The sequence below is a fragment of the Anabrus simplex genome, chromosome 8 (assembly GCF_040414725.1).
Source record: "Anabrus simplex isolate iqAnaSimp1 chromosome 8, ASM4041472v1, whole genome shotgun sequence".
In the NCBI taxonomy this organism is placed as follows: domain Eukaryota; kingdom Metazoa; phylum Arthropoda; class Insecta; order Orthoptera; family Tettigoniidae; genus Anabrus; species Anabrus simplex.
In genome coordinates, this window is record NC_090272.1 from 207,598,843 (window position 1) to 207,620,431 (window position 21,589).

At 39.3% G+C, this 21,589-nt stretch overlaps 1 protein-coding gene across 1 annotated transcript in view; it reads left to right on the forward strand.

The window, feature by feature from the left end:
* The window catches only part of PolQ (DNA polymerase theta), a 173,212-nt gene that overhangs the window by 64,932 nt on the left and 86,691 nt on the right, over nucleotides 1-21,589 (forward strand). Inside the window, exons 14-16 of the mRNA XM_068229095.1 lie at nucleotides 5,465-5,615; nucleotides 15,745-15,988; nucleotides 20,425-20,566. Of these exons, the coding sequence (XP_068085196.1) occupies nucleotides 5,465-5,615; nucleotides 15,745-15,988; nucleotides 20,425-20,566 (537 nt within the window). The remainder of the gene's footprint in view (nucleotides 1-5,464; nucleotides 5,616-15,744; nucleotides 15,989-20,424; nucleotides 20,567-21,589) is intronic.

Here is a 21,589-nt window from a genome sequence, read left to right on the forward strand (position 1 = left end):
TGCCTTCTTATATATCTTCACAAGTGATCCCCATCTCCTGTAGGTCCCTTTCCACCGCCTTGAACCAATTTGGCTGGGTCTTCTTATCTTTAAAATAGGTAAAGATCTGGTTTGATAATCGTGTAGGTTTCTTTCTTAGCAAGTGGCCATAAAATGCAATTCTCCTTCTCCACATGATATCGGAGATATTCTGGACATGAGTATACAGTTCATGGTTATGCCGACATCTGTATTTGTCTTTGTCTTTAATTTGGCAAATAATTTTCCATAAGATCTTTTTCTTTAATTAATTTCCAATTTTTCTATCAGGCCTTTCTTGTTCATAGCAAGGCATTCTACTACATACAAAGCCTCTGGTTTTATGACTTCAGTTATGTCCGAGTTTTATGTTCAAGGATATGGACTTTTTGTTGTAAACGTCTTTGGTCACTTGATAAGCCATTTCCATTTTATTCATGCGCGACGCGAAAGCTGCTTTTTCAGAGAGGTTTGCTTCTACAATCCACTAGCCAAGATATTTAAACTTATCTGTCCGTTTGATTGCCCCCTGGTTTACGTTTAGCTCTCTTGGTGCTGGCTTGATGTTAGTTATGAATTGCATTTTCTCCAAGGATATATTATTATTATTATTATCATCATCATCATCATCATCATCATCATCATTATTATTATTATTATTATTATTATTATTATTATTATTATTAAAGTTAGACCTTGATGATTGTTGATGAAGAGAATGTTTATTGTTCTCAGAACATATTCATTGAATAAATAGTTTCATTAACAGAAAGTGTATTGACAAGGCAGATTTAACCATAATTCTATTTTAAATAGTTCTTAATAAGTTAAGACAAGTCAGTAAAGGAATAAATAACAGTATCTACGAGGGCTATGCCAAAAGTTTTTAGCAGAGTGTGGGAAGAAATTTATTTGCAAAACAACGATTACAACTTTTCAAAATACTCGCCATTAGCACGTATACATTTTTCCATTCTCTGAATCCACTTTGAAAATGTTTCAGTCCAAGCTTCTTTCGAGATGTCACTGAGTGCACTCTCGTGCGCTGCAATGACCTCTTCATCTGACGAAAACCGCTGCCCACGTATTTTTTCCTTGGTCTTAGGGAACAGAAAGAAGTCACATGGGGCCAGGTCAGGTGAATAGGGGGGATGAGGTAACACTCGCACTTTTTCCCTTTCCAAAAAGTCCATTGTTCTGGCAGCCCTGTGTGCAGATGCATTGTCATGATGCAGCAGGTGCTTTGGACTTTGGGTGCTGTGACCTCCAAGTGGCGGGGACTTTGGGAAGACAGTCATTCACATACCATTCAGCATTGACTGTACAACATGTATCCAAGGTCACAGAGGTGAGATGCCCCATTTTCGTAAAAAATATTTGCCACCATTTTCTTTCCAGAGCTCCAACTTCGTCAAACTTTTGTGGATGGTTCCTCCCCTGGAAAGCACCACACAGAAGACTGTCTCTTCGTTTCAGGGTCATAATGGTAGACCCATGTTTCATCACCTGTGACGATATTGTAGGTGTCTTCAGACTGCCCTCCATTGAATTTTTGTAGCATGAAATGACACCAGTCCACTCTCTCCTCCTTTTGGCATTCTGTCAGGGAATGTGGCACACAACATCTCTTCCTAAGGCCTAAATAATCATCAACAATGGTCTCCGCTGCTCTTGACCCAATATTTAAGGTCCCTTCAATGTCACAAAGTGTAAGATGTGGATCTGCTTTGATCATTTCCCTCACAGTATCAATGTTTTCTTGAGTCACAGCTGTTGCTGGGCAACCGGGACGAGGTTCATCTTCAGTTGACTGCCGACCCCTTGAAAACTCGCGAAACCAATTTCCAACTGTGGCTCTAGAAGGGGAAGCCTCACCAAAAACGCGCAGCAAAGAAGAATGGCATTCTTCGGCACTCACTTTATTTTTATAATCATAAAATATCATTGCTCGAAAATCGCTGCGCGCAAGATCCATCTTGCATCGTGTCTGACTTAGCACTGCCTGTGCTTTCTTCCCTCGCTGTGGAGGAACTACCGCTAGGAGGGGTTGTGCGCGCATCTTCCAAGGTCAAAAAACATTGCTCTTTGAAATGAAAATAATCCCATTGTCCTCAGAATTACGGTTTATGCGCTGCTAAAATCTTTCGGCATAACCTTCATATTATGGTCAGGTTTATCAACAATACGTACACAATTAATGATTCACTTCTAATCTGTAGGGCCCAGGGTTCATTTCAATTTGATTAGGCTTTTTTTTTTTTTCCCTCTGCTGAAATATTTAAAAGGAATTACAGACTCCCAGCATTACAGGCAGATTATTTATAGACCATGATAAATGAAACGTTGGTATTTAGTTGGGAGGATAGTGATCTTAGTGAAGTAAGTCCTCCTGAAGGGGAATTAAAGTAAATCATCTACATAGATCTGTATCATCTGATGGCCAGGCAGGCATCAATTTGTGGTAATGAGGAAATATCTCTCATAGTGCATTGGCACTGCGGGTGGCTCCAATTAGCCTACGCAGTAGCCTCCACGGTATGCAATAGCCATGTGTCTTGCTGAGTGTTCTATTTACCAACTGATGAGCCAATCTGAGCCCACTAGGGTGAAACGCTGGCAACCAGGAATGAGATAGCCGGAAAATTTATAATGTCCCATAATGGACCATTTATTTTGGTATTATAAAGCGGGGTAAGCCGATCAACCGTACAACAAATACTGAAGGATGCAAAGTGGAAAGTGCACATTCCAAGATCGCTGCACATTATGAACGAGGACGACCCGGATCGAAGGATGGAGTACTGCGAATGGTTTGAAGGCATGCTTCGTGAGGATGAACGGTTTGCAGGGATGGTTATCTGGTCTGACAAGGCACAATTCAAACTGAACGGTACTGTAAACCACCAGAACTGTGTGTATTGTGCTCCTGAAAATCCTCATGTTCATGTGGACGAACATGTTAATCTACCCGGTGTTAATGTGTGGTGTGGTCTATCATTGTGCGGTTTGATTGGATGTTTGGAAATGAAAGATATTACCTACAACAAGATGACAGGTGTCATTGTGTTTTCCTTATGTGTTCCTTTCATTGTTCCTGTCTTTCTATGTATTACGAGTCCTCAATTAACGCATTGTCCATTCAACCGGATTCTTGGTTATGAGTGAAAATACCAGGTAGCAAGTTTCCTTTTGGAAGTGCTTTGGTGTACACCGGCTTTCACTGGGACTGACAGCGCAACGTACATGACCTGTGGTGTTTGTGTATAGCTTCATGATCCAGTTGATAAGAATTTCTGGTACACCATGGTCACGAGGTGCATACCAGATCACACAATGTGGAACATAGTTGAAAGTCTTTTCAAGATTAAGGAAAGCAATATGCAGCAGCTGTTGTTTCTCTTGGTGCTTTTCAATGAGCATTCTGGCAGCGAAGATTGCATCAGGTGTTCTTGCACCCTTGATGAAACCGCTGCTAATGCTGACAATATTACACAGTCATCGATCAATCATTCTCTCAAAAAATGTTCATTGTATGCAACTGAAGGCAAATTGGACAGTAATTTGCACATTCTGCTGGATCATCTTTTTGCTTAAAGATAGGCCCAGTGATGCTTGTAGATCAATCACTGGGAACAGAGACAGAGCCAACTATGGCATTGAAAAAGTGGTCAGCCAGTTGATCGCTGGTTCTTTTAATTCCTGCAACTTTCAGAAGTCTGTCGGAAGGTCATCTGGTCCTGGCATTTTTTGGTTCTTCATACTCCTGATGGTGCTGGTGACTTCTGTTGGAATACCTTCTGGAATAGGAGGGTGTAGGAACTCATTGTTGGAAATCTTTTCAAAGTCTTGTTGCCAACATTTGAGGATGTCCAGTTTGTCCTGTATTCGCTGACCATCTTTTTTGCCTTTTATGCACACATAGTGCTCAATTTCCTGTGCTGACTTTGTTCTAGCTTTATTCAGCCGGAAGATAGTTTAAGTTTAGTGCTGTATACAGGTCATTATAATGACTGCACCCAGCTTTTTGAGCCTCATGTTTGGGTATGACATCTTTCTTTTCCTGTCCGCTGGAGTCATTTTGTGAAATCCATTTTCTTTTGATGCGCCTTTTCTTGGACTTGGACCATCCGTAACTATGTTTGCTTGTGAATACGGTGGGAACTAAGTTTTGTTGTACCTAAGGTTGCAGTGACAGATTTGCCGAATGTGGTCCATGTGTTGTCAGTTGCATTCAGGTCGATGGGAGTAAATAGTTACGCTGCATGGTACAGTCTCCTTTTGGTCTTATCCCTCGACCTCTACAAGAGATTCTTAAGTCTGCCATTGAGCAGCTTGTGGTTAGGGGCTGTCCAGTCAGATCTGATACTAGTCTGAGGTCACAGCGTCAAACAAGAATAAAGTCAATTTGGCTGCTATAGTTACCACTAGTGTATGTGTCACTAGGATATAAAATCTAGCTATTAAGCGGCCGAGGAAAAAAAAAAACCCACAATTCCAATAAATCCTAAACCTCTACAATTATTCTGTCAACCAAAACTACACAAACCCGGAGTTCCCATCAGACCAGTGGTATCATATTTAGGAACTCTCTCAACAAAATTAGCCCACAGAATGAATACTATCTTCTGAGAGAAAACTCAGTTCAGACCTAAAAACAGCATCAAAAACACTTACTCATCTGTAAAATACAGAATATAGAATAGAGAGAATGTCTCTATGTTCCATTGTTTCTCAAAAGCTACTGAACACATTTTGATGCAATTTCCAGTGTTCATTAATTCTATGCATGGGCACAGATAGTAATTACACATGTGTGTAGCTACGAGTAAAAGTAAAGTAAATTCTATATGATTATCGTAGATATCATGCCATTCCCCTTTTCCATTAATGTCTGTCTGTTAGGTCATCAGCCCAGAGGCTGGTTGGATCCTCAAATAGCACCACCAAAGTCCATGCAGTTATAGGGAAACTGCAAAAACCAATGGCAGAGCCCAAATGAAGCGTACTAGGCAAGATGAGGAGTAGTGAGGTAGTTTGCCATTGCTTTCCTCACTGGACCAGTAGGTGCCACTGCAGCACGACTGATCCCATGAGCAACACCTTTCATAATACGCGGACACTAGTTGTGCTCCAAATGTCATTACTCAGCACCACCCTTACCCCAGCAGCTTCCATATTGTTGCAGCCATGGATGAGACTGGGACTTCGATGGAAGCTACACTTTGCTCTGGCCTGTGCCAAGAGATGGATACAAAATACTGCATCCATCAAAAAATGCCAACAGGTGGTTTCCATTAATATTGTTTCATATTATGTGACTTCAATCATGATAATTTCAGAAATAATAGTAAGCTCTCATTTTTTATTATAATGCTAAAAGATAATTCTTAATTATGTGTTTCACTAAAAGAATAACAGTTACCTTTTCATCTGTTTTATGTTTCAGAGACACAAGCTCTCTGTACATCGTCGTTTCTACACTTCATTAGCTTTGCAAGACTTGGTGAATGAAATTCCATTAAATGAGGTTGCTCATAAGTTCCACTGCTCCAGAGGAATGCTACAGTCTTTGCAACAGTCTGCTGCTACATTTGCAGGTACTCTTTCTCTTCATGCTTTTCTCACATAGAAATTAAAATATGTTTGTTGTATTCTCTTTTCATCATTCTGTAAGAAAAACATTTTTTGAGTGTACAGAAAATGTGAGTAGACCTATGGATTCACCAAAATATATTTGTTTTTGGATAGCATTTGAAGGTCACTTCACCGAGCAAGTGGCTTTGAGGTTTGGGTCACGTAGCTATCAGCGTGCATTCGAGACATAGTGGGTTTGAACCCCCACTGTCAGCAGTCCTGAAGATGTTTTACTATGGTTTCTCATTTTCACACCAGGCAAATGCTGAGGCTGTACCTTAATTAAGGCCACGGACGCTTCCTTCCCACTCCTGAACATTTCCTATCCCATCGCCATAAGATCTATAGTGTTAGTGCAATGTAAAACAGATTGTTTAAAAAAAAAAAAAAAAAAAAAGTGGGGGTTACTTCCAAATACCACTTATTAACGTTGAGTTTTTCCTTTCTTTCTGAAATAAACTGTTGGAAAATTATATAGTGTATTTAATTCTTATAAGCAAATAAAAGCAGTAACGCAAATAGATATTACATACAAACTAGCTGATGTATCCTTGCTTCGCTGCGGAATTTTACATTGTATACAGAATTCTGGGTTAGGTGATGAACACGTCGGAAGATTGTATTAAATTGCATAGCTCTTAACGTTACCTCAGAAATGTGATGGGGAAGTCACGATACATATTTTCTCATGTGAAGACTGGGTTAGGGAATATTCATTGTAATGGTAGGCCTTCTTGCCTACCATTGGTCGCAGTCAGTCAAGCTGGGGGCTTTTCATTATAGTGCAGACACTCACTTCACCTGCCTTTATACGTCCTTAGAAACACTGTTTAAGTAGTTTTTCTAAATGAAATCAACATTGGTCATCACAATGACGTCAGTAGGAATGTCACAATTAAAAGCAATGCTGTCATATGAAATAATCAATTGAAAAACTACACATTTTCTCACTTTTAATAAACAGTACTATGCTGCCGATCTAATAGTCCAGAGTTCCAGAGCTGGAATGACCAGGCCACAGATAGCCGTGAACACTCCTCTGCCATTATTCTGGTAAGTGTGCACACTGTTTGTTTCAATCGGCGCCTCAGAGTAGGAATTGAATAGCTGGAATACTATGATGAATCAGTGTGTTACGTACCAGCAGTACCAGAAAATGTATGAACCAGAGGAATGGCATGCTAAAGAAGAAAGTTATCTAACTCCCCAACTATTTCCAGCCAATATTCAGGCAGGCTGTTATACTCGGTGCGCAGCAGTAATCTCATCTATCGGAGATGAGTGGCAGCAGAAGAGACAATGAACATCTCAACAATGGTCAATGTAATATTATTGTTGATCACTTTTATGAGCTTTCGATCTTGTAGACCTTCACAGTTAGCTTTCTTCTGACTCTGAAATATCACTCTCATCATAGTCGGTACGGTTAAACTTGTGATGTTTGGGATATCACTGCATATTTTTAATTATTGAACTATGAAATTAATTGATAATATGTGTATATTTAATCACTGATAGGTCATGTTTAAATTAATATGTATATATATATATAGGGTTTTTATCATCCATTTCAATCATCATTTCATTTCTTTGTATCGCGGCTATAACGTATTCTGAACGAACAAATTATTGGGTAAAGTATTTCAACATCATGCATATTTATAACTTGCAGTAAATTTTCCAATAGCCGTTGTGAGGTGACCAGAGTCAGCAGGCTAGTTTGAGCCCAATTCCAGGAAAAGTACGTCATCTAGGTTACGAGAGACCTTACCCTCTCTACCTCATGAAGAGACAGTTGATACATTATTAACACCCACTTTTCAAACTCCGCTTCGGGACGCTTTATTTCAGCGGGAAAGTTCAGCCTATGTGAATGAACGTAATGAAGCAACGTGATGGCTTCACAGCAATACATCGGAGAAGGGATGAGACCTCGAATCTTACTGGACCATGTGATATGGCTGATGGAAGGAGACTTTTGAACCGATATATACCACCGACAAGAGCTGGAGAAGACAGTCAGATTCTTATTAGCATTAGTAGTCGTTTCCACATTCATACTCGTATTCTTACTCGTTAGCAGATTGTCACTTGTATTCGGACGTTCTGATTCTGATTCTCACGCTTGGAAGATACTCTTACTACGATTCTACGTCTACACATCGGAGAAGATTTTAACTTAGTTCACTTCGCATCTGAGTATATTCTACTCAAAAGTTACTCTCATTGGGACTTGTTATCTCAATGACGAGAAGTAGTCAACGGGAGACCGGTTCTGACTAGTATAGGGGAGGAGAGCTTTTATTATGAATTTAGCTACGCTACTGTTCCGTAATACGGAAGAATACGAATGTATTCTCTCCATGAACATAACCCATGGTGGTTTTGCACTTAAAATTAGGACTCATTACGACTTTATGTAAGGAGTACAGTAGGAAGTGTTAAGGACAGGAAATGTAGAAGTAGGACTGGAATCCAACAACAGAGAAGGCAGCCGGTACGAGATCCACATATCATCAGCTTCAAGACAACAGAGTCTACATATGGTGAGCTTATGGCATAAGTTACTGCAAGTCTTCGCGCAACAGTTCATTTTAAAAATTAATTTCATTCAATTTTTCTTTTGCTTCCGTAAGTTCAGACGTCGTTAAAACGCCGTTACGTCACGTTTTTCATCTTAATAAATATCTGTTTTAATTTGTATTTTATGAAATGATTATTAATGATCCTTAAATTCCAAGTTAGTATACTTAATGATTTGTGTTCCGTTCACCCCACCCCTGGGAGTTTTTTGAGTCTCATTACGTATTTTTATTTATTATTATTATTATTAATTATCTACTTTTGTTTTCAAGCCATAAGCTTGAAGACTGGCGCCCTTGGGATACTGTTTATGGAGAAACAATGACATATCATTTATTTATTTTAATATTAAAGTGACCCGCCACGTTATAATTTTGTCATACATCTGTGGGCCAAGTGGGTACGTCACAAACTGAATAAAACATAAATGATCGGAAATTGTATTCCCTATAACTTTTGTTATGTAGTACTTTTTGATAGGACCAATAACATTAGGCATTTAAAAATTAAATTGTAGGCACCTTCCCCTAAACTACCATTTCATCCAGGGGAATAAAATAGACTATAGTACTGTATCTTATTTCCCGACTCTACATACCGATTTTCATTAAATACTGTTTACCTGTTTTCTCGTGGCTCAGCATTGATATGGACTTAGCAACAAAAATACAAATCACAAATATCTCTGTTATCATAGCCAGTACAGTAAAAGTGTATAAGACACAAATGATTGGAAATTTAATTCTATATAACTTTTTCGATTTATCGATAGGACCAATAATAACATACCATATTTTCTCACATAATTAACGCCCTCGCATAATTTCATAATTTATGCATCCCAATATTTTGGGGTCCAAAGTGGAGAAAAAGAATGTTCATGTATTTGAGGCACCCACTTCTTCGAACATCTTTCACGCAGCTCCGGATGCGTTTCTAAAATAAGGATGTCAACTACTCGGGTAGCAGCCTACCTGTTGCGAAACCAGGCATTCCAAATACCGGGCAATGTGCTGTTATCAGCCGGTAGGAAATACCACTGCACTAGTTCAGTGAGAGAATCATCGCAGAAATGACCAGTGACGCTCTATTTCAGTGTGGCACAAACGGGACATGCGTTTTCTGTAATCTCAAACTTGTTTGTTAGTCCACAGTGAGCAAGTATTCGAGTAATAGTGCATCACACAAACTCGCGGTGATCAGTTACGCCAAAACATACGGGAATAGGGCAGCGGGCCGTAAGTATTCAGTGTCCGAATGCAATGTGCGCTACCGTAGTTACCGTGGTAACTTAGAAGTTCACTTCAAGCGACCAGCAAGTCGCAGAGTATTTCATGGACCAAAAAGTGGCAAATTTCCTAAAGTAGCTGAGGATCTGCTTAAATGTACAATTTTGTTACGCAGCAGATATGCCGTTTCTCACGAAATGCTGTATTTTAAAGGATGAGAAATAGCTGCTGCACATGGAATCAGTGTCTCGGATTTGAAGTTTAGCCGAGGCTTCATTAATTTTATGAAGAGAAATGGACTTTCTCTTCGACGAAGAACAACATTATAACACAAAATGCCGAATGATTTGAACCAAGTAACTGATTTTCATCGCTTTGTGTTTGAGAAGTGGAAAGTAAAGGAATATTTGTTCTCCCAATAAGTCAGACGCCAGTCAGTTTCAGTATGTCACAAAATAGAACAATCGATAAGAAATGGATATCGAGGGTTATCTTACGCGTTACAGGAAGCGAAAAAGAACAATGTATTGCAGTGGTTGCTGTACCAGGTGATGGCAGAAAGCTTGCACCTTATGTTGTTCTAAAACGAAAAACAATGTGTAAAGTAAAATTTCTGCGTGGGATTCATGTTTGTATCCAACAAGAAGGGTGCATGGACACGTCACTCGTACAAGATTGGATACAAACGGTTTGGGGAAATATAGCTGACGTCCCTCCTTCGATGCCTGGCCCATGTTTAACCGCAAATGAGTTTAACTAATTGCATGTATATTAAATCTGATGTATCTTTTAAATATAAATAATTATAAATAATTTTTAAATACCTGAATTCCACGAATAATTTACACATCCGAAGTTTTCGCCTGTATTTTTTCATCAAAAAAGTGTGTTAATTACGCAAGAAAATACGGTAAATATTTGAGAATGAAATTTTAGACCTTCACCTAAACTACCATTTTACTCAGTGTGAATAAAATGATTTATAGCTTAGATTGTAGTAGATCATTCCCTAACATTACATACAGATTTTCATTAAATTCCCTTCAGCCGTTTTCTCGTGATGCACAAACATACATACTTACGTACAGACAGAGATGACGGAAAATTAAAAACTGCGTTTCCTTGTTTCTGTGCACGCATCTGATACAGAATTACCATTCTTTTTTAAATTCTGAGCAATGTACAGACAAAACTCTTATTTTATATACAGTAGAACCTCGATTATACGTTCTCGGAAACTACGTTTTCCCATATTATTAATTCAAATTACATGATCCCGCGAGCATCATAACTAAATCAAGTTGTAAAAATCCCCCATTATCCGTTCCTCGAAGAAATGATTTCCCGGATCAACCGTCCAAAAATTTCAGTCCCATCAACGCTAAATCCTCGATCATGTGTTTTTCAAGAAACTGTATCTTACGAAAGGATGGCTACGGCATACTTACGGATCTTGGTGTTAACGTCCCGTCATTGCAGTAATTTGAGGAAGTACTGTATCGTACTGGAAAAGCGATCGACGCTGAACTTGCATAGCATCGCATTCAGGTGGTACTGTTTAGAGAATCCTCGGAAATCATAAAGCAGAGAGTGTCCACAATAATTGGAGAACGCATTTCGACAGATTTACTTAAAGACGGAACGAGTTTCATCAAATGTTCATAGGTACTTACAAAAGTCTACATTACCGGTATATCCAGGGTTACATGCTTTTTCTTTTTTTTTTTCTTTTTCGAGTGTATCGCCAAACAGGTTTTCGACACTTCAGGGCACTGTATAGTCACTGGGCTTTCAGGCAGGAATCAAAATTACTCCTTAAGTACCCGTAACACAAATTTTGTATTTTAATACAGGGTGATTAATTTGAAAGTTCAGAGCGGAGTGCCGAGGATTAGGCGCGCTGGGAAGCGGATACAGCGAGCGCAGTGCCCGCCATGACAAGCAGGCATAGTTGGCTCAAAGAAGCGGCTTGATTACGCGTATAGAAACTAAATGAAACTGAACTCACCGGCTACATAGATGTTCTGGACAAATAAGTAAATTAATAAATAAATAAATAAATCAACTAGGAAATTAAACTAAGCTCACCAGTATTTACAGACGATGCCGAAAGTTATCTCCTTCAGCTGCAATGCAAGCTTCACATCTTGTGATGAGATTTCAAAACACACTTTGCAGTTCATGGACACCGATAGAGCGCACAATGTTCCTAATTTCAGTTTTTAATTATTCTGCAGTTCGAAGATTATTCCTATAAACTTTCCCTTTAAGATTTCCCCATAGATAAAAATCACATGTGCTTAAATCAGGCAAATGAGGGGGCCATAAGCCTTTACTGATGATCTGATCAACATCGAATATTTCCCATAACCGTTGCATAGAACTACGCGCTGTATGGGGCGTTGCACTATCCTACTGGAAATAGCATTACCTTTTCTCTTCTACAGTCAGTTCAGCAAAAAATGGTTCCAGAATGATGTGAATATAACGGTCAGAAGTAATCGTGTCCTGAAAAAATATTGGACCGATAATTCGTCGGGCACTGATAGCACACCACACATCCACCTTCACATCGTGCAGAGGTCTTGGCTGTAAAATGTGCGGGTTGTTCTGTATCCCAGATCTATTGTTCAGTGAATTGACATATCCACTCAAATGAAACCAGGCTTCGTCGCTCATAAAAAGAAAGTTCGGATCCACAATACCGTCGTGGACACTATTCATTAGCCAATTGCAAAATCATATTCTTGCTGCATTGAAATCTGTAGGCAGTATGTTATGGACTGAATGAGTCCAATAAGATCGTAAATGTAACAATTTTGTTGCATTACGTGCTGAAGAAGGTGAAATACCACTTTCCTGAGCTACTCTCCGAAGCTACTTATGTGAACTGACCTGGAGTCTTGCCTGTATATCTTCTAACCCCTCCCGCGTGAGAGCTGTTCTCCTTCGCTTCTTTTTCTTATTGCTTACGGAACCAGTACTACGCCACTTTGAAACGAGCTGATGCACGTAACGTTTTGATGGTACTGTCGAACCGAGAAATTGTCTATGGAATTTTCGAAGGCACCTTTTAAACTGGTTTCTTCTTCTTGTGCAAATAACACTGTCTAACATTGTCTACGGAATTTTCAAAGGCACCTTTTAACTGGTTTCTTCTTCTTGTGCAAATAACACTCGACCAGAATTATTCTTTGCTCTATAGTGTATTTAACCATCATGATAATAACCTCACAACACACCTTTAAAGCCCAATAGTTTCTAACAAACTGAGGGACAGAGTGCTAAACAGCTGCGCGCTGACAGCGAACACTTTTTATCTCGCCAGTGTTGACAGAATATCGTAATCTATAATCTTCATTTCCGTATTGACGAATTGCACAATTAAAAATTTTTAATAGTGTTGACAGAAGCCATATGGCGCTCGCTTGGGACTTCCCACGGCATGCGAGCAGAAGTCTGAATTATTCTCCCTGTATTATCGTATACGATTATGTTTTACATAAAATCAGCTTCATTGTGATTATGTTATCGAGACCAGAACAGATGTTGCACCTTACGTACTGTATATAAAGCCATGGGAGGTTTTGGGATTGCCTATTACTGTTTTGATCCTAATATAAGACTGGGAATTTCATGTTTTTGTGTTAAAATGTTACCGGTATAAAAACTGCAGTCGTTCTATTTGCGCGCGTTACGTTTAAAAATTTTGTATAATTTTGCAGTCATAGCGACTTATACAGCGAGCGCGCTTTCCAGCCAAGTCAAGGTACTGAATAACCATCAGTTTGGAAGTGTTAATGATATTTTTTTCTCTTTGCAATTTGATTGTGATTAGTGACGGGCAGAATTGAATTTAATGCACTCGAGAACTTGAGGATCGATACATTCAAAACCATATTCTCGAGTTCAACATAACCTTTCAAAGTCGATGTAGGCCTAATTTACGTGGTACAAGGTTTCCATAAACTGACTAGGAACAGTATACCGGTGACCAAATTACAATGGAAGATTATAAAAAAGGGATTTCACCATCATGCTGGATGCTTTTGTATCTAACGTGCTTTATTTTATTAGATTAAAGAATAAAAAACTACTTGTGCTCGATTGTTGTTTGGCTTGGCGTTACGGGTATTAGATTTTTTGAAGAGTTTGGCTGATCAAAGTTGCTGAACTGAAAGAAGTTTTCAGAGGAAACTGACAAAGTTTTCCCAGTAAAAATGAATGTAAAGTTTCGAGATTTTTAAGTCGCGTACCGGTAATTAATGTTTGAAGCCGGCCCCGCGGTGTAATTTGCCTGCCTTTCACCTGGAGGGCCCGGGTTCAATTCCCGGCCAGGTCAGGCACTTTTACCTGGATATGAGGGCTGGTTGCAGGTTCACTCATTCTACAATTATCTTTAATTTGGGAGCTATTTAAAGGTAAGATGGCGACCCTGGTCTAGAGAGCCAGGAATAACGTCCTTGATGATTCGTCACACTGACCATTCGTCAACTCGTAATCTGCAGGCCTTCGGACCGAGCAGCATTCGCTTGGTAGGCTGATGGCCCATTGGGGCTGTAGTTTGGTTTGGTTTAGGAGTGTTTGTGAGATTATGAGTATAAGTTGCATATTTCATGTTTGTGATGTTTAGCCAAATTGTTGATGGTTGATTCGTTCCTGGATTTTCCATTTTCCCGTGTTGTACGATTTTTTGCCATGGTCCCTCCAAAAACGGAGAATCGAGGTTCCAATGTATGTAGATTCTAGAAAAATATAAAGGGCTGAGTATATTGACTTCTTTAAATCCTGGTCACTACTCAGCAATGCTTTACATATAATAATCTTGCAGGTACAATACAAATAGTTCAAACACTGTGCATTTTTAGCGGTGCAGCTGTATTAAGTATTAAGTGGGAAAATAGAATGGCTTCAAATTGAAACTTGATGAAAACAGGGAGGTGTACTGTCACTCTTGCTATGTCCAATGTGATGAATGATATGAGAGCAGCAAAAGTAGCATAGGGAAGTATGAAAAGGAACACAATGATACCGGGTGAATATTTGTATAGTGCACAAGCTGTACTGGGCCCACTAACCTGCCGTCGAAGGCACCGTAGTGCAGCTACTTGCGGCATCTTGCTGGCTCTGAGGAGGTCGATGAGGAAGTAAGGGAAAGAAAGCGTGTTGTTAGGTGCACAGTGTTTTCTCTTTACGGAAGATTTTGGTAGTGATGTCCTCCTCAGAGTGAAGTTCTCATTGACTCAGCACAGTTCGTTTCAGAAATTAATGACACTTCAAAATAAATGTTCTTTTAATTTGTCCTTGATGTGTGGGTTGTTTGATTGTTATACCCTGTCTGTCAGCTTTCCTCTCGAGTAAAATTCACAGGGAGTGAGGCCAGGAAAATGAGGTAGCCACACATTATCTGTAATAGCTCTATCTTCACACTATCCTTCCTTAGATTCCTGTGCCGTGTATACCTGTACGGACTCCTTCTCATTGTCAGTTAACTGACCAGTACCTATTGTATTATGCCATTTTGAACTATGTAGGCTTCATCAGGAAAATAAAAAAATAAAGAAAATTGTGAATCGACTGCTAAATCCAATGAAGTTAATGCTAAGGGATTGTGCAGTTTCAGTTCAATGATTGATTTGTTCTTGTGCAAATTTTAGCTGTAATAATTTTGTGAATGTTTGAACTGAATTGATTTTTGAGGTGAATGCTCAATGTTAGCATGAATTTGGCATTTAAAGTGTGATTTTTCATAGAAAAATGCCTAGGATTTTCTGTACATTTCAAAGTAATTGTGGGCACCAGTCATGGACTGAGGCCTGTCAGACACTGTGGAAGTACAAAAGGGCCAGTGAATGTGTCCTGGATGATTCCTGCCCACACATTCAATGAAAACCACTGTTGAAAATGGCTCTGTACAACAGCCTGAGGATTTTTATTCAGTCTGGACATGTGAGTTATGGAAGTTTAGTACTCCATCCCATGTGGAACCTGTTTCTTCACTGGCTAAAAATCTTATAAGAAAATCTGGTTGTTGTTGTTGTTTTCTCATGAACCACTGGCAAAATTGTCTGGGAGGTTAAAATGGATGATATTATTTTCATTTCTATTGGGCTAGAAAAGGTGTAGGTTAGTAGCTAACCATGACAGAGACATGTTGCATGAATACCATTGTGACAGTATTGCCTGTAATCTCTTTTGAATTGACATAATTTCCAACAAATTGAAAGGGCCATTCAAAATACACTAATAGACTTCAAAATATGTTCTTGTGCATGTTCAGGTATGGTGACAGCTTTCTGCAAGCGTCTGGAGTGGGGCTGTATGGAACTTCTGGTTTCACAGTTTCAAGATCGTCTTGAATTTGGTATTCATCGTGAACTGTGTGACCTGATGAGGCTTGACCTGTTGAATGGACCTCGAGCACGAGTTCTGTTCAATGCAGGAATCACATCACTTGTTGAACTAGCAAGTTCTGATGTTTGCACCGTGGAAAATGCACTTCACAAACTAGCTCCATTTGAAAGGCAAGTATGTATATTTCTGTAATTTAAATACAGTGAAATTGGTTCAAGATGGACATGGCAAGATTCCAGTTGCCTTTCCATTTTGGACTGTTTTCTTTTAAAACATATGTTATATTTCTTAAGTTACATATTCAAGGTATTGTACGAGGGCTGATCAACAAAGACGAGACTGATTTTTTTCACAGATGTTTATTACTCCATTTCAATGTTTGCATGATCTTTTTCAAAGTAGTCCCCTCCTACTTCAATGCACTTTTTATAGCGCCTCTGCCGGTCCTTGAACACATGCTGCAGATCATTCTTTGTCAGGTACTTGAGAATCGCCTCACTTTTCTTTAGCACTGCTTCAGAGTTCTCAAATCGAATGCCCCTAAGCTTTGCCTTTAGTGATGAGAATTTTAAAAAATCACAGGGCGCAAGATAAGGGCTATAAGGTGGATACGGTACACAGGTAATGTTGAATCGAGCCAGAAACTGCACGACTTGATTTGCGACGTGAGGCCGTGCATTGTCATGGTGAAGTTGCCACCCAGTCCAAGAAAGCTCTGGTCGTTTCTTTGCAATGTGCTTCCTCAGTGTAGCCAATATTGACGTATAGTATGCTGCTGTAACAGTAGTGTGAGGGGGAACTGCATGCTGGTCATCTCCATTGTCTGGTATGCGAAATGCACGTAGCGTCTACATAATAGGGCATTACTTCCAACCTACCAATACGAGAGTGCTGCAGCCTATGGCATTATACATAAAAACCTGCTCTTTTTAAATATTTATGTTACAGGTAGGAAACTTATCACGGAAGCTACAGAAAAAAATCAGTCTCGGTCTTCGTTGATCAGCCTACGTATAGGGGTAATGTTTAGAGAAAATTATCTTTCTTGTAGAAAACCATGTGTTTATAGAGATGAAGTATTTTTTGAGACACCATTGAAATAAGTGCTGCATTATACAGGGTAAGTCATAAGTTTCCCTGAGGTTTCAGAAAGTGGCAGGGCTGTAACCAAAACACACAGAGAAGAAGAAAGTATGTCAACAAATTGGGGGAATGTTTAAATTACTTTTGTACTAGGCGCTATGATGTAGTTGTGCATTTACCTGCTAGGAGTCTGTAGTGAGCCATAGCATTTCCTGGAGAAGGGAAGCATCCTGTGTGTTGCAGTTTGGTTAAAGTGAGTCTGTTGTAACAGTTCAGCATTTGTTTCATGCAAAGTATCACTCGGTTTCTCCGACTGATTAAACAGTAAGAAATTTTTAACAACGGGCCCTTTGATGCTAAAAAACCAAGCAAGCCTGGGACTGCGTGCATAACTGTTTCTTTAGGAGTTTTGATTGATTGATTGATTGATTGATTGATTGATTGATTGATTGATTGATTGATTGATTGATTGATTGATTGATTGATTGATTGATTGATTGATTGATTGATTGATTGATTGATTGGAACAAGTTCCCTTAAGATCAAAGCACATTCTATTCCAATCATACTTCACCCCCATAATAACATATGGCCTAGAAACCTGCACAACAACCCAACAAGTGGACAGCAAACTACAAGCCACAGAAATGAAGTTCCTACGAACTATGGTACAGAAGACAAAGAGGGACAGGGTAAGGAATGAAAGAATAAGGGAGCAAGCTGGTGTGTACCCATCCCTGAATGAAAAAGTGACAAGGGCCCGTTTGAAATGGTTTGGCCATGTCAAACGAATGGGCGATGGAAGGACAGCAAAACAATGGCTACACACAGTCGTGGCCGGAAAACGACCGGTAGGAAGACCTAGGAAGAGGTGGCTGAACCAAGTGAAAGAGGACATAGGAACAAGAGGAATCAGCTGGGATGTCGTCTTGAGAGAAGAGTGGTACATGGACAGACAGAAGTGGAGAGTGCTCGTAAACCACTCCCGGTCAACTGGAGTGGAAAACTGATGATGATGATGATGATGATGATGTTTGTTGTTTAAAGAGGCCTAACAGCAAGGTCATCAGCCCCTAATGGTACGAAATGAGATGACAAATTAAAAGTCCAAAATCCTCCACTGACCAGAATTCAAAGCGCGAGGACGAAGAATGAATGGATGGATATGAATTTAAAATGATCAGTGGATCCGACGCACAGTGCCTCACATGCACAGAAGCTCGCACAAAACAATAGTATTACAGACCAAGGCACTGCTTCTGTAGCACGATGCTGAATCGATTATGCTTGTTGTCGAAACGGGTCCAAAATACAGGTCATCGGCCCCTCATAATGGTATTTATCGCTAGAAAAGTAGAACCATGGTATTTGTCATGTTGCGGTACTAATCAAGAGTAGCGTCGACTCGCGATATTCCACACATTATGGTACTACTCACAGGTAATGAAATTCACACATGTATTACAGACCTATTGTGTTTCTCACATTGCGGCGCCATTGACAGGCAACGCAAACCTATGGTGTTCATCACCTAAGTGTACTAACCACAGGAACTCGTACTATCCCGTGGTGTTCCTCATATAGTGGGTACTAATCATAGGCAAGCCAGAACCATGGGTTCCGTCATCCCATGATGTCGCTCATATAATGCTACTAATCACAGGTACTGTAAAAGCCGTTGCGCTCTCGTTTGCTACTAATCACAAACCTATTTGGTACCTAACATAGTGGTACTACTGTACACACAAAGAAAAGCGACCCACGGTGTTCCATGCGTGGTGGTACTAAACACGAGTAGTCTCGTGGTTCTAATTTGATCATCCCTTGGTCGCTCCTTTTAGTCGCCTCTTACGACAGACAGGGGATACCGTGGGTGTATTCTTTGTCTGCATTCCCCACCCACAAGGGGTTAGGAGTTTTCAAAAACCTAAATCAATATATCGCACAAATGTCTCAGAAAATGCAAAGAAATTTGCCTTTATTAATTGTACTGGCTGGAGCTAATGCAGGCACTTAATCTCTGAGATAAAAGGTTAAGTAATCAGTTCTGAGAGGAACTGCAAGCAAAGCTTGGGGGACAACTGTGACTTTGCCAGTAAACTTGTGTTCAGTGGCGATGCAATGTTCCATGTTTCAGTTGTAGTCACTCAGCACAAAATGTGTACTTGAGGCTTCGCAAATCTACACGCAAGAGTGGAATATGTCTGTGAGTCTCCAGAAGTCAATGTGTCTTGTGCAGTTTCATCTTATGAGGTGTACAGACTGTCAGAACTGAGAGAACTGTTGTGGGTATTACCTACGTGGACATGTTGAAGAATTGGTTAATGCTACAGTTGCCGGAAAATAGCATAGATAGTGACAGTCATTTTTTCAGTGGGACAGAGCACTATTGCATTTTCATTCTAATGCACTTGCTTTCTTAATTCTACTTTTCTTAATCGCTGGATCAGACACTGTTCAAACAAGCCGAAGTCCTCTGACACATCCCGGCACTAAAAGCAATACGCCATTTCATTTTTATTACTCAGTTCTCACCAATATAGCTGCAGTTTTTGAATCTGGGTTAATGCATTTGAGCTTTTCAGATTTCTTAAGTTGTTCCATTTAAAACTACTGGGCCTGTGGATTATAATGACAAGAATTAAGGTCATATAAATTTTAAAATTGGGTTTATGCTTAAAATGGGACATAGTAGTATTCATTCTTAAAATTCTTTACCCTGGATGTTTTAAAATTTAGTAAAAACTGTCTATCATATTATTATGTGCGGGTTACTGGCTTAAGAAGAATTCATTTCATAGTACCTAGGGTTTTTTTTTTAATGCTATTTTTTCGGGGTGTCGACCTATAGAGATCTTTTGCCCCTAGTACCTAGCTATACACAATTTCACAAATGCCATCCTTCCTGACACTTCCTGATCACAGACTGACCTCCCGATTTTAAGAGCAAATTTAGTATTCTTGTTCTGGTTGGGGAGTTCCTCACTTTTCTTTGTTCCATCAGTAATTGAGGAAAACAGACGTTCAGTGGGTATTAACAGAATGCTCTTACGTACACTCTAAGGCAGTGCATGCCAATTTATCAATTCTGCGTAGGAATACAGACTCCATAAGTCAATGCATGCCATTTTATCCATTCCTGATAGGAATACAAATTGTGATACAATTTTTAGTGAATTTTGTAAATTTGTTTTTGTAAAACACACTTTGGATTGGTGCTTTCTCAGAAAACTTTGGAGAACCTTAAAATGTGTTCAGTAAGTTAAGTGCTTTGAGCACAAGTTTAGTTCAGAGATTCTGAAAAATAGTTGAATCATTTTTGGTGTTGAAAAACAATCGGGAAGTGTTCAGGAAGTTGAAGGAAGAGGAGTAGTCTTCTAAAGCTCAGATATGTGCATTATTTTTAGTACTTACAAATTAATAATGAAAATTATTTAATCGAGTAGTATAATGTGTTAACTTTTGTTGAATTTATACAAGTTACATTATATTACTAATATTTATGAAATTTTGTATCCTCTAGTGCCAAAGAGCATGATGGAGAAACTTCATTCGATACAGCTCAACGCAACCAGCTCAAGACTGTGTGGGTAACAGGCAAAGAGGGTCTTACTGAGAAAGAGGCAGCCATGTTGCTAATTAAAGAGTCAAGGGCTTGGCTAAAGGTAATTTACACTTCTTTAATAATACTTCCATCTGTTCTAATTATGTTTAGTTTGTAATAATATTTAATTTGCATTATCATCACCATTATAATAATGAAAAGCTGAGTGAATTGGCTATCCAATTCAAGTTCAGTCACTGTAAATTTGTAGCTGCCTCTGTGGATCCGTGGTAGAGTGTCGGCCTCCGAATCCCAAGATAGCGGGTTCGAACCCGGCAGAGGTCTGCACATGGTAGCTGAGGCCATACGATTATTATTATTATTATTATTATTATTATTATTATTATTATTATTATTATTATTACTGTAAATTTGTAATTGGGAGATGTTAGGTTAGAATCCTACCATTGGTAGCCATGGAGATGGTTTTCTATGATTCCCCATATTCACACCTGGCAAAAGCAGGGACTGTACCTTAATTAAGGCCACGGCCACTACCTTCCTAGTCGTTTCCCATCTGAGCATCACCAAAAACCTTGTGTATTAGACGTTAAACCACTAGCAAATGAAAATTATGATAATAGTAATAATCAATGGGCAATTTTTTAGTGGGCATGATAGCAGAGTGGTCTAGTTTCTAACTTGTCACTGAGGCAGCTGCAGTTTGAATCCTGGCCATTGCATGTGGGATTATTAAAATGATGAAAAATCATGTCCCTATGGTTCAGATTGCATGTAAAAGTGGTGGTCCCATGGCTACGATCTAGTTATCAGCTGTTACATTAAACTACAAGCTTGCTGGTATAATCAGTTTCCATTAAACCGTTTGGACCCTTTGTCTGTTATAATGTATACAGTTTAGAATTTGTAAATCTTCCATCTCTGTTTGCAAATATTGACGTGACTTGTCTTTGCATGTTCATCAAGTCCCCTGCTTCTGCGTTTGGTTGCATAATGACTTTTATTCCATATTATGGAATATGACTTCTTTCTGCACGAAAAGTTGTACAGAAAATTACATTTTTCACTTCAGTAGCTATTTTCATTGCACTTTAATTTTAAAAAGCGTCTTGATTGGTTAAAC